This window comes from Struthio camelus, chromosome 1 (assembly GCF_040807025.1).
Source record: "Struthio camelus isolate bStrCam1 chromosome 1, bStrCam1.hap1, whole genome shotgun sequence".
In the NCBI taxonomy this organism is placed as follows: Eukaryota; Metazoa; Chordata; class Aves; order Struthioniformes; family Struthionidae; genus Struthio; species Struthio camelus.
Window position 1 is genome coordinate 68,931,341 of NC_090942.1, and position 16,800 is coordinate 68,948,140.

Genomic DNA, 16,800 nt, shown 5'->3' on the forward strand with positions numbered 1-16,800 from the left:
AAGCCTTCCAGCTATACAATTAAAACACAGCAAGACTAAGATTATATATAGTTATATATTTCAAGATATGAGGGGATAAAAAGTAAAAGGAGGTATACATTATTTCACAGCTACCATTTTACATAAACATAAAATAAACAAATAAGGGAAAAGTATAAATAAAACCGCAGCACACTTTTTCAGACAGAAGGTATATGGCTAATGTATCTCATGCACTTCAAAGGCTACTTTCCTTGAAGGTCTCTCATCCAAGTATTAAACAAAACAAATGAGGACCTACATGGTACCAAGTCACAGAATTTCACAAGGTTACAGTTATTGCACTACAATTGCAAAACAGCAGTTCTGTTGCTGCAGTATTTTCATTTTCTCTTAGGAATGAGGGTAAATAGAAATAGGAAACAAGTACTGTTTTCTACAAAGAAACAGAGACTAGACAAAGTAAATGTAAGCATACTTCAAAAAACAAAACGATCGCAACACCCTACACAGCCTAGGAATACCATATGCTCCGAGGAAGCAACATAATTTAAAAAAAAAAAAAAAAATCAAGTTTAAGAAGTCATACAAATTCTAACTTAACTACAATGGTACAGTGACTTGTTTTTTAAGTATCCAACTCCTCCCATATGTTTTTTCTCAGGAGGCATATCTGCATATAAAAATGTGATTACTTGAGACTTTTCATTGCCTTGGCTTTCTATGGTTAAAATTTAAAATAACCACAAACTCTTTTAAGTGTTCTCAGAATAAGAGAAAAAGTACATCCCAATTATTAGTTTTTCAAGACCTTATTATAATAAAACCTTATTTCTTGAGACATCAAAAGCCTGCATCTTCATTCACAATTGTGTACATATGCTAAATTATGGCAGCTTAAAACCAAAGTCACACGAACTATGAAAGCAATTAAGAACATCTATATACTGTTTTTCCAAGCTCAAATATCAGAGTGCTAAACATTTCATTTTTCCCCTTAATGGTTCCTGTTAATTTTCTCCTGGATGGGCTTATGAAATGAAATGGCTAGTTTAAATACAAAATAGTAGTTTGGGATAAAGACAGATGGAGTTTGTAAAAAACGAAACGCCATAGTACTGATGTACCTCAAAATACCTTTTAAAGAAGAAGTAGTATTATAATTCTTCTAGAAAAGGGGAGCTGAAATAGACAGAAAGTAAGGCGCCGAAGACGAAGACATGTAAAAATCATGTGGCAAAGCAAGGCACTGAATTCATGGTCAGAAAGTACCTTCATGTTATAACCACCTTTCTGTCTGAAGGATCAAAACCAAAATCTCCACCTAAAGCATATATCGTTGCTCAAAATATTGTTCATTCTTCCCACACGAACAGGATAATCTGCTGCAGGTTATAGCCATTCCTCTTTTTCAAAGAACAAAAAATAAAAAAACTCCTTAATAATCTCAGTAAATAAATGAATTTTGTATTACCAGACACCTCTGCAAAGGAATCAAACTTACGAAGTTGACAGAAAGGGTTCCTTTGCGTTGCCTCATCTGCATTCCAAATGCTTCTGATCTGGTTCCCTTGCGTCTTCGCGACACCTCATCTTGAAGTAAAATAAAGTTAAGTGTTATTAATATCACATAAAGATAGATTCAATTTGCAAAACCAACATCTACGTCCACCCTGGCGTCCTGCTTTACATATTAGAAACCATCTTATAGTTCAGAGGAGGCCAGAATGCCTTGCTATATCTGGTCAAGTGTGCCAATCTAAAATTAACAGGGGTTAGGGGGGGAAAAAATATATTTTGCTGATCCTCACAGGTGATCCAATTGCCTCAAGAAACAGTGTAAATTACACTCATAATTTGAGCACTTGGTATGAACAGTGTCAAAATTTTTAAAATTTGTTTTCATTTCCAGGTCCTCAGTACATGCAAAAAGAGCTTAATCATTATGATTACTATATAATACATAGAGAGCTGAAACTATGCCAAGTTACATGAAGTGTCCTGTACATCTTTCTCATGAATTAAACCCTAAAATACTTAGCTTTCTTTTTCCAGTTATGACGACTTGCTTACTTCTTATTGTCGTCTCTAGAGAGGTGCAGGAAGATTTAAAAGTCTGTTCCAGGCTATTTTGCTCCATACATGATAAACCCAGATTTAGTTACCCTCTTTATCCTTTGCTCCCAAAGCCAGTCCCATCATCTTGGGTCCTGCTCCAAAGATCTGCAGCTTCTTTAGTTCAGTATTTCTACTCATTTCTCCTGCTTCTGCCTAAAAATAAGACCACATCAGCATACTTTACTCTCCCATAACACCAACATCAGTTCATCAGAAGAAAGGAAATACAAGGCATGATCTTCTTCCTAAAGCCAGCAATGAAAAAGGAGGTGGGGTCCACTTCCCATGTAGTATCACAAATAAACTACCAAAGATCACCTACGCAGCAAACAAGAGGATCAGGTCTGAAATGTAGCAATAAGTAAGAATGCCACAGCAGTGTTTTCCAAAATTACCACGATACAGAAAAAGGATTTCAACATTAACACCTACCCTGTTTCAACAGGAGCTTTTATCTGCTTCCTTAAGCGGATACATAAATGTAACGCTAATAAGTTCCAATCTGTATGTTTCCGTAAGTTTGGCTGGGGTTGATTTGTGATGAAATGTTATGACTACATTTCTCTCAGATCACAGCTACTCACAAGGCCATTACAGTCTCAGAGATGAAAAGGCCTATTAAGTGACACAACTCCACGCTCCGGACAGTGTTCAGCTGCTCTCTGAAGTATCTCATTCAACTGATCTTCTTCCTGTTTCCCATTACTGATTAGGCTCATTTTCCCACATCACTGCCACTACCCTGACAGCAGAAAGAACCTCCATATCCCGTTTTATCTGCAGTGCAATCACCTTGGTATTTTTCTTATGCTGCCTCCCTAAGCTTTGAAAATCCTTTCCGAGCTGGTATAGGAGGCCACACAATTTTTTTTTTTATTCACAGTCCTGAAATTCAGTGATTTTAAAAGATCTCAGTAAGCCTATGAATTTAGAAGGCAGGTATCCAATTCTAAAGCAAGAAACTTACTGATGATACTTCACCAGCTACTCTCTACGGAATTATGGCCTGATATACCACGTATGAAATAAGCTCCCTTGGGGCAGACACTCAGTCACAGCTTTCATTAAAACTCACGGTGATCACATCTCACTCTTCTGTATATAAAAAAACAACAAGAAAAACAACTTCCTGAGAAAAGCCTGAAAACAAGAACTTCAAATGCACTTGCAATAAAGCTAAAAGAAGATAATTCCCATGTATTCAGCCTAAATCAGTTGCTTTTCTTGCTGCAAGAACACATTAAAAGAAATCTAATTTGCTAGTCATTATGACTTGCAGAAATATTTTAGTGATGTTTAGAGTCCCTGCTCCTACTGAATTGCGTACAGCAGCATTCACTATGCTACCTTGCAACTTTCCCAACGGTCTATGGTCAATTTTCTAATTCTGAAGATTTATGAATTTTATGTTGCTACTAAATTATTTTCAATTTAGATGTACTACTCTGATCTTTTTAAAAATAGGTCTGAAATCGCACTCTAACTTGTTGGAACAAATTTTTATTATTAATTTTTCGCTTTTTGGCTGACAAAACATGAGGAAACACTGCCTATTTTTTGCTGAACAGGAAAGCCTAAAACACGGCGAGTTTCACTTCCAAATAATATAAATGAAAAATAAACATCACTTATAAATACCCTTGTGCAACATTGAGAAAATTCAACTTTTCAACTTCACAGTCCCTCAGTTCTCATTTGAAATTCAGTCATAGCCATTCTCTCAACAGAACTTGACACAATCGTCCCATGTAACGCTCACAGCTGTACAATTTTCCATCATTTCAGTTAACATTTATTAATGACCTCCGCAATTTCTCCCTCCTGCTACTGTGACCTGAGATAATCTTCTCAATGATACCTGAAAAATAACTATCAAATTTACTAAAAGTAATTCATGTATTTGCAGCAACCTGTCTTCAGTTTTATAGTTTGTTTAGAAATGCATTGCCTAAATATAGTTTTATGAATCTACTGCCAAGATTTATTCTGATTCCATTAAACCTGAGTGGATGTAATCTACTCAGGCCTTAGTGGAAAAAGGTATACAGTTTTTAAAAGAGCAAGTTATATATTAAAATGGAAACTTATTTTAAAAAACAGATTCTTATATAACTTCACAAACAGTACCTGCCAACTGAAAGTTTAGGTTGTGAATACTGAAACCATTCAGGACCCTCAAAGGACCCTGGCTTTCTGCAGCATCCTTCAAGACTGCATAACACCAAACTCAAAATTACAAAATGCGTGGAAACAGCCATCTTGTATTCCTTGTCATTTTCACACTGCTAACAGCACAGAATTCAACCGTGCTTTTCCATTCTATTTTTATATGTTGATCAAACTGAAATTCTATTCTGAACTCCTCTTCTTCCTGAAGGATACACACAGACATCTCTATTTCTTTCACCTTCTCAAATGAAAGCAAAACCCAAAAGCTTTTCTTGTATATAAGAGCATCCTATAATATGATCCCGTTAGACTGGATTCAAACACTTACGTTTTTAAGACGTCCTCTCCTCTTCAACTTCAGAACAATTGCTTCCCCACTCCCCCTACTACATGTACAATCAGACTAATTACAATCAAGAAACAAATTTTTTATTTTTTTCCTGGGCATTTGTCAGCATCTCCCAGAGTTCTCGTTTCACACAATTATTTCCATTAACAAAAAAAAATTGCAAATCTCAAAAGGGAAGTTTATTTCATTAATTCTGCTATTCTGAAACCATCAGAATTTGTAAAAGAAGTTTCAGAACAGATATTACTTAGAATTGTTGTAACTATTTCAGAAACTTATCTGAACTTGAAGTTCATATCCTTTTTACAGTGATCACCTTTGAAAAGACAGCACATTTTCTTTCGGTATTGCATCTCTTTCCCAGAACTAATCATGATTTATGTAACCTCATTAGACAAAATCCTTGCCAGTCAAAATACAGCCTAATGGATTATCTGTGAAAAAATTTTGTTTCTTTCTAAGAATTCCCTCACTCCTAAATTTAACCTATCCTTAAAGGCTATTCTGAAATCCTAATCTGAATTCATTCCACTTTTTTTTGTCCTTTTCTTTACAAGACTTCAGTGAATATTTCAGTTGCATTTCTCAACAGTTCTTCCCCCCCCCCCCCAATAGCTTTCTTCAGAGAAAAGGGAAAGAGAATAAGGCATTAAACTTAATTTTAAGTAGAACCTCTCGTCACTAAATTAACACCTTCCTGTTCTTTCCACTATTATTCGGAGACAACTGGTGTTTAATCTCAGTATCCAAAGATTCCCGACTCTTCTTTCACAAAGGATAATTCTCATTAACTATTTTCTTTCACTGTTTATTTACTCTAAAAATTCAAAATTTGCTTTTCTAAAATATGCCACCCTTTCACTTTGAGGGTCTTTGTTTAATGCAGTAATTATTATTTCTGTGTTCTCCTATTCGTCTCCCATTTTTAGCTAAGTTATCTGTAAAGAGAAGATGCAGAGCACAGTGCAGTTAGCCATGCCCATTACGCAGGCACCAGACTACTCAGCACACTTCATACTACTCAGATGTTTCAGTTAGAGTAGAATGATAGCAGGTTTTTGCATTACTTGCATATTACCTGTGCTCTAAAGCCTATCTATGTTCTCTGGTGCAACTCCAGATGTACACTTCAAACAATAAGCAGAGTCCCATCTACAATAAGGAGCTGCTCTGGTATCTGGAACTCTTTCTTAGCATTCCCCATTCCCTTCTATCTTTTGGGGTGCCAGAGGACAAATCTGTTTCTGAATCCAGATCCAGAGTTCAGTTAACAGAATTATATACAGTTTCCAATACAGCCAAAAAAAATTCTCCTGGCTGCCTGAGTGCAATGAGTTTCCCCTGTATTCAAGATAATTTCAGCTATTTTAATAATCGTAATGCATAAAGTGTGGCAACAGAGCTTATAAAAGGCATATATATATATATATATATATATATAAAATATATATAAAAAATATATTTCTTGCAGATTGTTCAAGATCATCTCTCTCACTACCAAAATGCAGGCCCTTTATATGGAACAGAGCAGCTGTACTGTGCCAGGATCAAAACAGAATCATTTTTCTGAGGCAAAATGAGAAGTACCATTATTCTATCGAAACCAGCAGGAAAGAGAGACCCCGCAGGATCTTGATGTAGTAAAACTTTTTCACCATGTATGAAAAAAGGCCATACAACCATCATCCCACAACACTGGCTCAAATCCAAAGCAAAACTGTACGTAACGAATGACTACAGCGGTTCCTGCAGCATTCTTCCTTCGCTCTGGATAGCTCACTAACAATACGTGATTGCAGAAATCTGGTATGATCACAGCCTTGAACTGCTTGCGTGACGCATTTTTACAGTTACCATAAATAAAGCGAAGTCTGCTTCAGTAAGAAAACAAAAAAGACTAAAGAGACAGTTCAGTCTAAATGTATCATGACATGAGTCTCTGAATCAGAGAAAAAGGCGACAGTTCATAAGAGCAGAGGGACACTCATAAAAGGTAAAAATAGAGAAATTTCAGTGACAAGAAATATGCACTTGAAAAAAGGCATTTTAACAGCATTTAAGAAAACTTCAAGGTGTTTAAAAAGTCTAGAATGGCATGAAACAAGGAGTAAGAGTTTGTTATGTATAAACCCAGCTTTCACCCACATCCCACTGACTAGCCAGCAGGGAACCACTAGAACGTACCATGCGGATCCAATCTAAAAACTTTTTAGGATGCCACCTCCAACAGAAAACTTATTTCAACAAAATCAAAAGGCCTGCTTAAAATAGTGCCAAAGAAGGACTGGAGATGTCAGGACAAGCCACCAAGACTACTTCTAATGATATAGTATTCAAAGTGGCAGCAAATCAGTTTGAAGTGAGATTTACTGGGGGTTACTCCTAGGGTTTAATATTGCCTAGCCAAATATCAGATGTTCCTAGAACAGCACAAATCCAGGCGAAAAAATTTGCATTTCAATTGAGAAACTGTGGAATTCCTACACACTTCCAGCCATCACTGACCACCTGCCCTTGTACCTGTGTTTTCTTCACAAAAAAAAAAAATCTGTCCAGCATGAGATAGTCCTAAGCGCAATTTCCACAACTAATAAGGACTTATCTTCACATATTTGCATTCATGCAACTAAAGGGCATATACAAAATCCAGTTTTCAAAACAATTTTTTGCCCAACTCTGCACAAGCAGAGGCTTCAACATCATTTTACAAATGGCTTTTACCTGTTCAGTTTTCACAGGTATAATCACTGCCAAGGTACATAGCCCACTTGCAAATAAACCAAAAACAGCTTTTAGAAGTTGTTAGCTAAACAGTGCAGGTCCCCGAGCAAACCAGGCCTCAGAGTCACATTTTTCTCTGGATTTTAAGTGAAGACTGCTTCCTCGTGGTGCATTTGAGTGAACTCCAACAGTCAAAGGCTGTTGCTCTTTCAGTGCTACTGTACTGGTACAAGGAATAAAAGCTCTCTGTCTGTAACGGCCAAGCAACACGGATACCTGGGACTTGACGCGTCTGGTTCTCTTCAGCACCACATTCATTCTTGTACCCTGCTTTGGGGAAGCCTGGGCATCAGAGCTGAGGTCCTCCGCCTCCACTTTTTCCTTAAGGTCCAGATTTGGCTTTTGGATGCCCTAGGGGATCAAAGCACAGGACACCAGGTTGATTGATCAGGGAATCAAACTCTTTGACTTGTGCATCATCCTGCTTGCTAAGAAACAGGACAGCGAGTGAAGTCACACAGCACTACACACACCATTTGGACCAGCAGCAAATGAATCCACGCACACTTGAAAGACGACGACTGTCTCACTTATTTAGCTGTCAATTGAGATTCAAAGACATCTCCCCAATCAAGTACACCATCCTTTGCCCTATTTTGCATCCCCATAAGGTTGATCTAAGTCCTACAGAAAAATGTCTAACAGAAAATTACACAAGATCAGATTACAACTTCTAGTGCTATTCTGCCATCGCTAAGTATGAGGGGGTTTGCATGTTTGTTTACACAGCTGAAGCTTCTAAAAGTGTAGACTCCTATGTCATAGTTTCTTGTACAATGACAAGCACTGTTCTATGTGCAGTCTGGGTCCCACCTTCACGTGCTGAAAGAGAAGTGCCTCACCATAAGGCTGACTCCAGACTGGAAGAGCTCATACGGGTATAAGATCCGTTCATAGTGAGACTTAAGTAACGACCCTGTGCCTTTTCCTGGCAGGTAGCCAAGCCGACTTGCCACTTTCGACCATTTCTTCTCTTTAGTGACCACCTCAAAGCCTCCTTTGCTGGCAACAATCTGCAACACACAAATAAAGTTAAGGACTTTCAGTTGCTCCCATCACCTGCATAAACCAAGAATTGAGTAAACTGACCAAATGTTAAAAGGTTCTATTAAAGGGCAACAGAATCCTGAATTTAGCTTTCGCTTCTTGAAGGACTGGCACTTCAAAACACGTATTTAACCTACTTATTTAATATATTTAACGAGACAACTTTCCTAGTAAATTAATATAAGATACATCCAACAGTTAAGATCTCTGACGCCTTGGAAAGAATACAAATCCAACATCAGGCAAACTGAAAAGTTAACTCTCATCAGACTTGTACTCTGACGCAAAACACAAGTCTGGCCAGGAGTGAAGTCAACTGTCTGGCCAACTCTAAACAGACCTCAGGTAGAAGGGAGTGCTGGAGCTCATGACTTCAGAGTTATAGAAACTCTCAGAGAACCCTGAATGAAAGAGAGACTACTGTAAAAAGAGGAGAAACTGAATTTACCTTCGAATTAACTCAACTCAGTTGCTGTTACACTTGTTTTGAGTCTAGTAATTCACATACAGAACATTGATTACATATGACTAATATTTACATAAAATGAAAAATAAACTGCCACAAAGCAATGATAACAGCAGCATATGAGTTGCTTCCCTTGAAACACTGGTAACATTTCCATTGCCCACATTTCCACTTTACAGTTTCACTACCAAGCACTGAAATTAATATCAATTACAATCTGTTTGAGTTTTCTATTATTATTAGCATTTGCACAGCAGTGTAACATTTCATTATATTTCTTTACACAAGGGCCAAGTTTCACACTCAACATTCCATAGACTATTGGAAACCTCGAAGCAAAACACGTTTTGTTACTGCAGTGAAATTTATGGATTACTTCTCAAGTAAATTCAGAAGTCTAACTGTGAAAGTGACTAATAAATTAGCTTTTTTTTTCCTATAACCCAAGATGCTTGCATTCAGATAAAATAGTAATTTTCTTGATCATTATATTTCTCATTGTTACTGCAAATTATTTTTAAAAAAGGTCAGTATAAATGAAACTGTTCCTACATTTCAGTTTAGTTTTGACATGTCCACAAAAAATTGATTTCTAAAATTAGCTTTACATGAACAGTGGCTAGGAAGCCACCAAGCAACCAAATAAGCTAAAACCTGCCTATCTGCAGTTAAGACAACTGAAATGTTGTCCAGCAGTGACCCAAATATTCCCAATAGCAGTATGATATACAACTATACATACCCCAAACCACAATAGACATGAAAATAAAAAAACTCAAATACCAAAATACATTTTTTCAGTTTTAGTCTGTGTTTTATCAGCAATCCCAGACGTAGCCAAAAAGGCTACGATTTCTTCTCTTAAACACAAACATCTATTCAGGCATTTACATTTTCACTTACCTAAAACAAAGAAATTGTAACAGAGGAATGGAAACTGATGCTCTAAGTTAGAAGTATGTTAGTTTCTCACCTTGCTTAAAGAAAGCTACTTTTACAGCTATAGTAACAAGCCTTCTTAGCAGGCAACTTAATACCATCAGCTATGTTTTGCCAGTACAATCACCAGTTCCAACAAAGATTTTATTTGTACAAATTTTGAAAAATAACATGCCAAACGTAACTACAGCAGTAAAAACTTAGGACGTGTCTGCACTGGAAACTAAAACAATTATTCCAGAAGTATTATGACATTACAAAACATTATATATATACACACATACACACAAGGCAACTAACCCATGCTGTATACAATCCAACCAAAGCAAACTGATTTAACTATGCTTGAGATGTCTGCCATAACCTTGCATTCACATACTTGGAACTTCTCTTTTTTTCCCCCCTCCCTTCGCTCAATCTTCATATTTTCTGAGCTATCCTGTTCCTTGGCTTCTTGAGCTTGGATGAAAGACAACCTCAGGTCAGAGTGTCCCTGGCTGACCAAGTCCTGCAATTGGTTACTCACCTTGCTCAGAGCATAGAGATCCAGTATTTTTCTCTCCACCACAGGGATTTTTAAATTGGATCCTTGGAGTTCCCAAAATTTTGCTAATTGATCCAAGAAGTCCAGCTTCACTCTGGTCATTGCCTGCAATCAATACAGGAAGGCTAATGTGTATTTCCCAAAACAAGCACGAAAATACCATACAGTCCTGAGAAAACACAAGTTCCTCGAATAGTTTATATTTTTGAAATGTAACCTGTAAAGTGATGCTTTTCCTAGCTGTGTTAAAAAAATAATAATAAAAAGTCAGATCTTTATAAACAGAATACTATATATGTTTTTGCTCTCCACAGTCAAGATCCAAATTCCCACCTAGCAATTTCTCTTTTTGAAGATAAAACACATAGATAAGAAGAATCAGCATTCCAAGGAGAAAAACAAGAGCAATTATTGAAACAGAAGTACAAGGTTAAAAAAAAGTTATAAAGAATTTTCCTGTATGCCTTAACACTGCACAAGAGTCTCCTCCCTTGAGTATTTTTGCAATATGCAAAATTCCATAAGGGCACCCATTTACAAGCCAAATAATATATGATGTTTTGGTATATGAACAGAGCAAGCCTTTGAGAAATGTTGCAGGGAAAGGAAAAACCAGGACAGACTAGGGACTTGCACGGTTTTCAATAAAGCTCCCACGCATTTTTGAAACTTAAAATTAATTAATTGTAACTAGACCTATAAAAAAAACACTTCATTTTAAGGCTTAAGAGGCATTATCAAGGTATATAAGCATAAAGTAACCAGAGGCTTAAGAACAGCAGTAAGTATTCTAGGAAGACAAATACATATACACACACACATATTTTTTTTTCCTCAATCCCTGTGGAGTTTTGAAGGCTAGACACTGGCTGCTCTTACTATACAATATGGTATTTGGCATCCATTTTAGAGATTTCCAGTTGAATGTGAAAAACTCTTGTGGTTATTTTGGGTAATAAAATAAAAGCCAGACTTTTCTCAAAGCCATGGAGAGTTATTTCACCCAAACGTTGCCAGTGCCAAGTATAAACACTGATGTGGTCTATGGGTTTCTAAAGTCTCCCCATTCATAAACTTGCCAAGATGCAAACCACGAGCAAGGAGACCTACTGGTTTCAGTGCAAATACAAAATTAAATCGACAGTGGAAAAGCTCACCTCCAGCTCATTCAGGCGCTGGATTCGTGGAGTGAAACGAAAGCTTTGTACTTCACATGCAAATGGAGGCTGCCAGTCCTAAACAGAGACAGGAAGACTTTTTAGTGCTTCAAGAAACTTCTGAAGAGCGCACAGAGATAGTAACCCTAATACCCTAATAACTTCTGAGCAAACAAGTTTCCAACAGTAAATGAGTTTCTCAGTACAATTTGCATTACGATTTTCCAGTTTCATGACATTATAATGCTTTTAACATAATGTTCTTCCCATAATATTTAAGTTAGAAGAAAGAGAAACTCATAAAATTAAAAATATAAATGAAATATGGTTTAAAGCATTTCTGCGTATACTGTTTTATACCATGTTTGAATATGAGATGCCCTGTAGGTTGGTTGTTTCTTAAAAAAAGTTCTATATATCCAGCACACCGCAAAATCTCACTATCAACAGTGACAGCCACCAAATAAAATACCTTATTATGTGTCTAACTTTATTCATGTTTGTCTAGAGTCATATTTCAATAAAGATAGGAAGACCAGTTGGTAGTCTAACCCTTTAACACAAACACAGTCTCAAATAATGACTTTCTTAACCTGATCAGCAGTCGTTCAACCAGAAGTACCTCTCAGCGCCATCTCTCAAAACTGTGTTAGGACATCAAAATAAACACAATTCAGCTCTTCAGTACTTTCTAAAGACACCTTAAAGCACTTTAGATAGCCTATCTGACAGAAAGTACAATGGTGTAAGGACGCAACGTTCCAGATGGACAAGACAGGCTAAATATTTATTATCTGTATTGCTACAACATGTAAAGCCCCAAGCAAGATCATAAAATATTTATAGCTCCTACTGATGGAAAAGGATAACGAATCAGTAAGATTAGTATAAAGTGTCCGATGTAGTCCTTATTGCAGGTTGCAAATCAACCTGACCCCTGCGTCCTGCAAAACACTGCAATACAAACAGCTAAACCATCATGGAGAAATATAAATGTGCTTGACTGCTAAGAAAGTTCTAGTTATTCTCAATGAATAGGATCTGGATCAGTTTCTTGTGGCCTCTCAGTCTAAGCCATTCTGCTTATTTTAGAAAGGGCAGCCCCTCAGAGGTCAAGTTTTCACTATGTCATTAAACCAACTAAACAGATTCCAGCAACCCAAACAGATTAGGAGGAAAGGAAGGATCATGAAATCTAATCAGCAACTCCTGTATGCAGGATGTTCTCAATTACATTTTCTCTTTTGAGGTTCTTCTTTCTTCCTGGGCATTTTTAACTCTCTTACATTATGGCTGCATTTAAGGTTTATTTGGGCATTAATTTTAAAGACTGTAAGAACCTTTCTCTAAGCTGCTTGATGTTCTTGTCCAAATGGTTTACCAGGTCACAGGCCAAGTCATCATAAAATAATGATCTGATCATCCATCAGGTCACCAGAAACACTAAGCTTCTACTTTCTAAGCTGCTAGACATAAACATAATTCCTGGGCACAAACAGGTTGGCAGCAGTTCTATTAATAGCTACAAGATTATGTTTATAAATAAAGATCCGTTAAAAAGGAAAATCCTTCCCACCCACATCCCCTAAGCAGCAAACTCTTCGTTTCACCTACAATGCCTTTATAGGTTTCAGAAACGTGACAGTGGGTGCGTGTGTTGTTGTTTGTTTGTTCTTTTTAAGTAAGAAGAGCATGAAGCCCAGGACATCGCCATGCACTACTAGCTTCTCACCTGCTCCAAAGCAGCCTCTACCAAAGCCATCCCTGAGGTCAAAGACCGTACAGGTACGGCATGCCCCTGGCAGGGACACCAAGGCCTACACCAAAGGCGACACACATAAACCCCAAGCAGCCCGAGGAAGGGACAAGAAACAGCTCTGAACCTGCCCCAGCTGCCTTGAGCCCCCGCAAGCTCGGCCGAAAAGCGCCGGGAGGGGGGGGAAGGGTCCCTCCGGGCCCGCTCTGACCCCTAAGCACACGGCGAGGACGAGGGCGAGGCCGCGGACACCCCCCCCGCACACACCCAGGCGCAGCCCCACCGCCCCGGCCGCGGGCGGGCGGTACCTTGGGGGGCCGGATCTTGCAGATGCCGGTTTTCTCGGCCAAGCCGCGGATGCGGCCGATGAAGCCGAGGGGGTCGCTGAACTCCTCCCAGCTGGGCTCGAACACGGGGCACTCGGGCGGCGGCACGAACTCGGCCGCGTAGCGCGACCCACCGCCGCCCCCCGACATGGCGGCGGCCGGAGGGCGCCGAGGGCCGCGGCGGGCAGGGGACGGCAGGGCAGGGCAGGGCAGGGCAGGACGGTGCGGCCGGGCAGGGGCCGCTCGGGGGCACCTCAGGGGCGGCCGGCAGGGCTGGGCCGGTGGCCGAGGCGCATCCTCCGGCGACGGCGGCAGCTGCCGGGCAGGACGGCCGGGGCGGGCGGGCGGCGGTTGGCGCCGGCGGCGGTTGCCGTGCGCCGTGTCGTGCCCCGTCCCCCGGGGCCGCCTTCCCCCCTCGGAGCCGCTCTCGCTCTCGTTCCAGCTCCCCGGAAGTTACGCGGCGGTGTATGAGCCCTCCCCCGGAAACGGAGAGATGGTCGTCTTCCGATCGAGAAAGTAGTCCCCTCCGCCACGGCAAGGCGGCCCGCCGCGCGGACGGACCCGTCGCCCCCCGGCCCTGCCGCTGCCCGAGCGACGACGGCCGCAGATCGGGGAGCTGCGCTGCTCCACTCGCGCCCCCTCACGGCACCCTACGGCGCGGCCCCGGTGGGGGGGGAGGGGCCGCATCGCCTTCCGCCGCGGAGGAATGTGCGGCGAAACTCGAGCCATTCACTTCCGGTGCTGAAGGGCCATTTCCCCCATTGTCTGCGCTGGACGTCAGGGGAAGCGCCGGGAGCTCCGCCCCCTGCCACGCGGCCCCGCCCAGAGCGGCCGTTGGGCCCCGCCCAGAGCGGCCGTTGGGCGGCCCCCGTCGTTCTCGCTGACGCCATGCGGAGGCCCCGGTCAGGGAAAAGGGGAACCAACCTGCTAATTAAGTACCGGCCGTGCCACAGGAGGGTGTTTCCTTCGGAAGCTTACGTTGCATCGTTAGACAGTGTTTGTTTTGAGTGGGTTTTTTTTCTTCCAGGTTTTTGTTGCGGTTCTTCAGGAAAGAATTCCCACCGTGATTTTCATTTTTGGGGCTCTGGGTCAGCTGTGCCCGAGGTCTGTGCTGCTGGTGAAGCCGGGAGAGCGTTTCGTGGGTCCTAGGCCATGTCCCAGCACGTTCACGTCCTGCAGCGTTGACGATGCGGAAAGGAAATGTTGAATTCTTTTGGCAAAGGGCAAAGCGTGTCAGTGACCACAAGAGCCAGCTGCCCTGATCCGCCCTGTTTTGGCCAGCCTTGAGTTCAATTTCGATTAACTGATTTTAAGACTGGTTAATGCACATTTTTCTTCACCGCTGTACCAATTCAAGCCAGGCTGTCTCCTTGCTTCTTGATTAAGATCTGAGAAAGCTGGCCAACAATAAATGACAGCGTTTTCTGAAGAATTCCACAATCAACCCCCAAGTTCTGTATTATGTATAGGCATTTTGCACCCTCTCATCCCAGTAAAGAAATGTCAACGTTTCCAAAGTCAAGTACTCACAAGTTAGGACTTGCTTGCATTTAGGGTAAGCTACCTAATTAACCTATCCGTTATGACACAGTCTTTTAAAAAAAAGTTACTTTTTAAAGTTACTTTTTTTTAAACCATAATGCTGGCCTCATTTACTGTTTACTATATTCCACAGTTCAATTTATTCTGTTTATTACATAGTCCCAAGCTTGTTTTGATATACCATTTCAGTCTCAGCCTAGAAAAAGTAATTTCCTCTTCCTCTTGCCGTGAGGTTTACAGTATCTGCTTCACAAAGATTAATACATCTATCAGCGCCATTTCCCTGCTAGATTGAAGAGGTGTTGTGTGTATTTTATATATGGGAAACACATGGTTTCAGTGCAAATGTTTAATTTTGGCAAAATTTACGGGCAACAGCAAATTGATCTTACAAAGTGTTGACCAAGTTTGCTAATAGTTGCTGAGTTGTTGCGCTATTATATTTTGCCTAGGGTTCTTGACAAGGATGCCCAATGTTTTTATGAGTGGAAAAGCATGTGGAATGCAGATGTTTCCTTACCACATATCTAGAAATTACCCTATATTCCTACATATTCCTGCCAAATTTTTGTAATCTTTCCTTCTGAAGAGCTATACAGACACTTTTGGCAAAATGTCTGCGTATAGAGAAACCACTCTCATTCTCAACAGCCGAATAGCCAGCATATCCAATTTCCAAGATAAGCAGTGATTTAGCCGGAAGTCCTAGGGAAAAAAAAATCTATGCTAAGAAGGACCTAATCCATGCAAAACTTTTGTTTTGAGAACCAGTTGATTTTCTTCAAGACTGTTCAAGGTTGTTTTGTTTTTGTGTTAAGATGTTTGGGCTAGTGAAGAGTTCTGGGACAGGTGCAGCTTTTTCCCGACAGACTGAAGAGCTAAAAATCCCTAATAACCTGGAAGGGGCATTTGTTTCATTGTATCAGTTTTGCAGGCTCTCCTCATTGTATCAGTTTTGCAGGCTCTCCTTTTTGCAACAAAATTTTATGCTTCTCTCAAGTTACCTGCTCCAGACTGGGGATTGTTAGCCTCCAAAACATTGAACCATGCTACGATTTCTGTACCCCATGTTAATCTTTATTTTTTCTTGGTCATCTGGAACTATGTATCACTTCCCTACTGCGGGAAGACTTCAACCCCTTATACAATGTTCTCAAGCTGCTTCATATGAACTGGAGAAAAGAGGTAGTGTAACAAAGGAAAATAACAGCTATTATTATGGACTTTATCTAGAAAATTAACTACCCTCCCCTTTCCCTTTTCTGTGTTTATTGAGAAAACTGATTTGAAAAAGAACTTTACAGTTTTGTAAGTAAGCCTTGGGTTTTTTTTTGTTTTTGTTTTTGTTTTTTTTGGTAATACAAAATGTCCAATTTTTCAAGGGAAAGGTTAGGAAAAAAGCTGTTTTACTCATTTGTAGGGTTTTTTTCCCTGCATACTTTGTAACTACATTAGCAAACACTGTGTTGCATATTGAATATGTTGTAAGAATACTAAGCACCGCTGGGTTTGGGAAGACACATGAGGGGGATGAAGAAAGTAAAAAATACTTAGATAATCTAAAAAATAATTTAGATATTCAGCCACAATTTGAACTAAGCATTTATTGTAGCTGCATCATAACTCT

General features: G+C 40.0%; 1 protein-coding gene across 2 annotated transcripts in view; it reads right to left on the reverse strand.

Annotated features, from left to right (window-relative positions):
- KDM5A (lysine demethylase 5A) overlaps positions 1 to 14,652 on the reverse strand; it is a 52,519-nt gene extending 37,867 nt beyond the window's left edge. The window contains exons 1-7 of one of the 2 annotated variants that reach the window (XM_009679844.2): positions 14,556 to 14,652; positions 11,550 to 11,627; positions 10,375 to 10,497; positions 8,239 to 8,409; positions 7,613 to 7,747; positions 2,145 to 2,250; positions 1,484 to 1,572 (exon numbers count right to left, since the gene is read on the reverse strand). In XM_009679844.2, the coding sequence (XP_009678139.1) occupies positions 1,484 to 1,572; positions 2,145 to 2,250; positions 7,613 to 7,747; positions 8,239 to 8,409; positions 10,375 to 10,494 (621 nt within the window). In that variant the 5' untranslated portion in view covers positions 10,495 to 10,497; positions 11,550 to 11,627; positions 14,556 to 14,652. Of the gene's footprint in view, positions 1 to 1,483; positions 1,573 to 2,144; positions 2,251 to 7,612; positions 7,748 to 8,238; positions 8,410 to 10,374; positions 10,498 to 11,549; positions 11,628 to 13,613; positions 13,987 to 14,555 lie in introns of those variants that run through there. The other variant, XM_068946960.1, reaches the window with a different exon arrangement.
- Between the last annotated feature and the right edge of the window lie 2,148 nt (positions 14,653 to 16,800).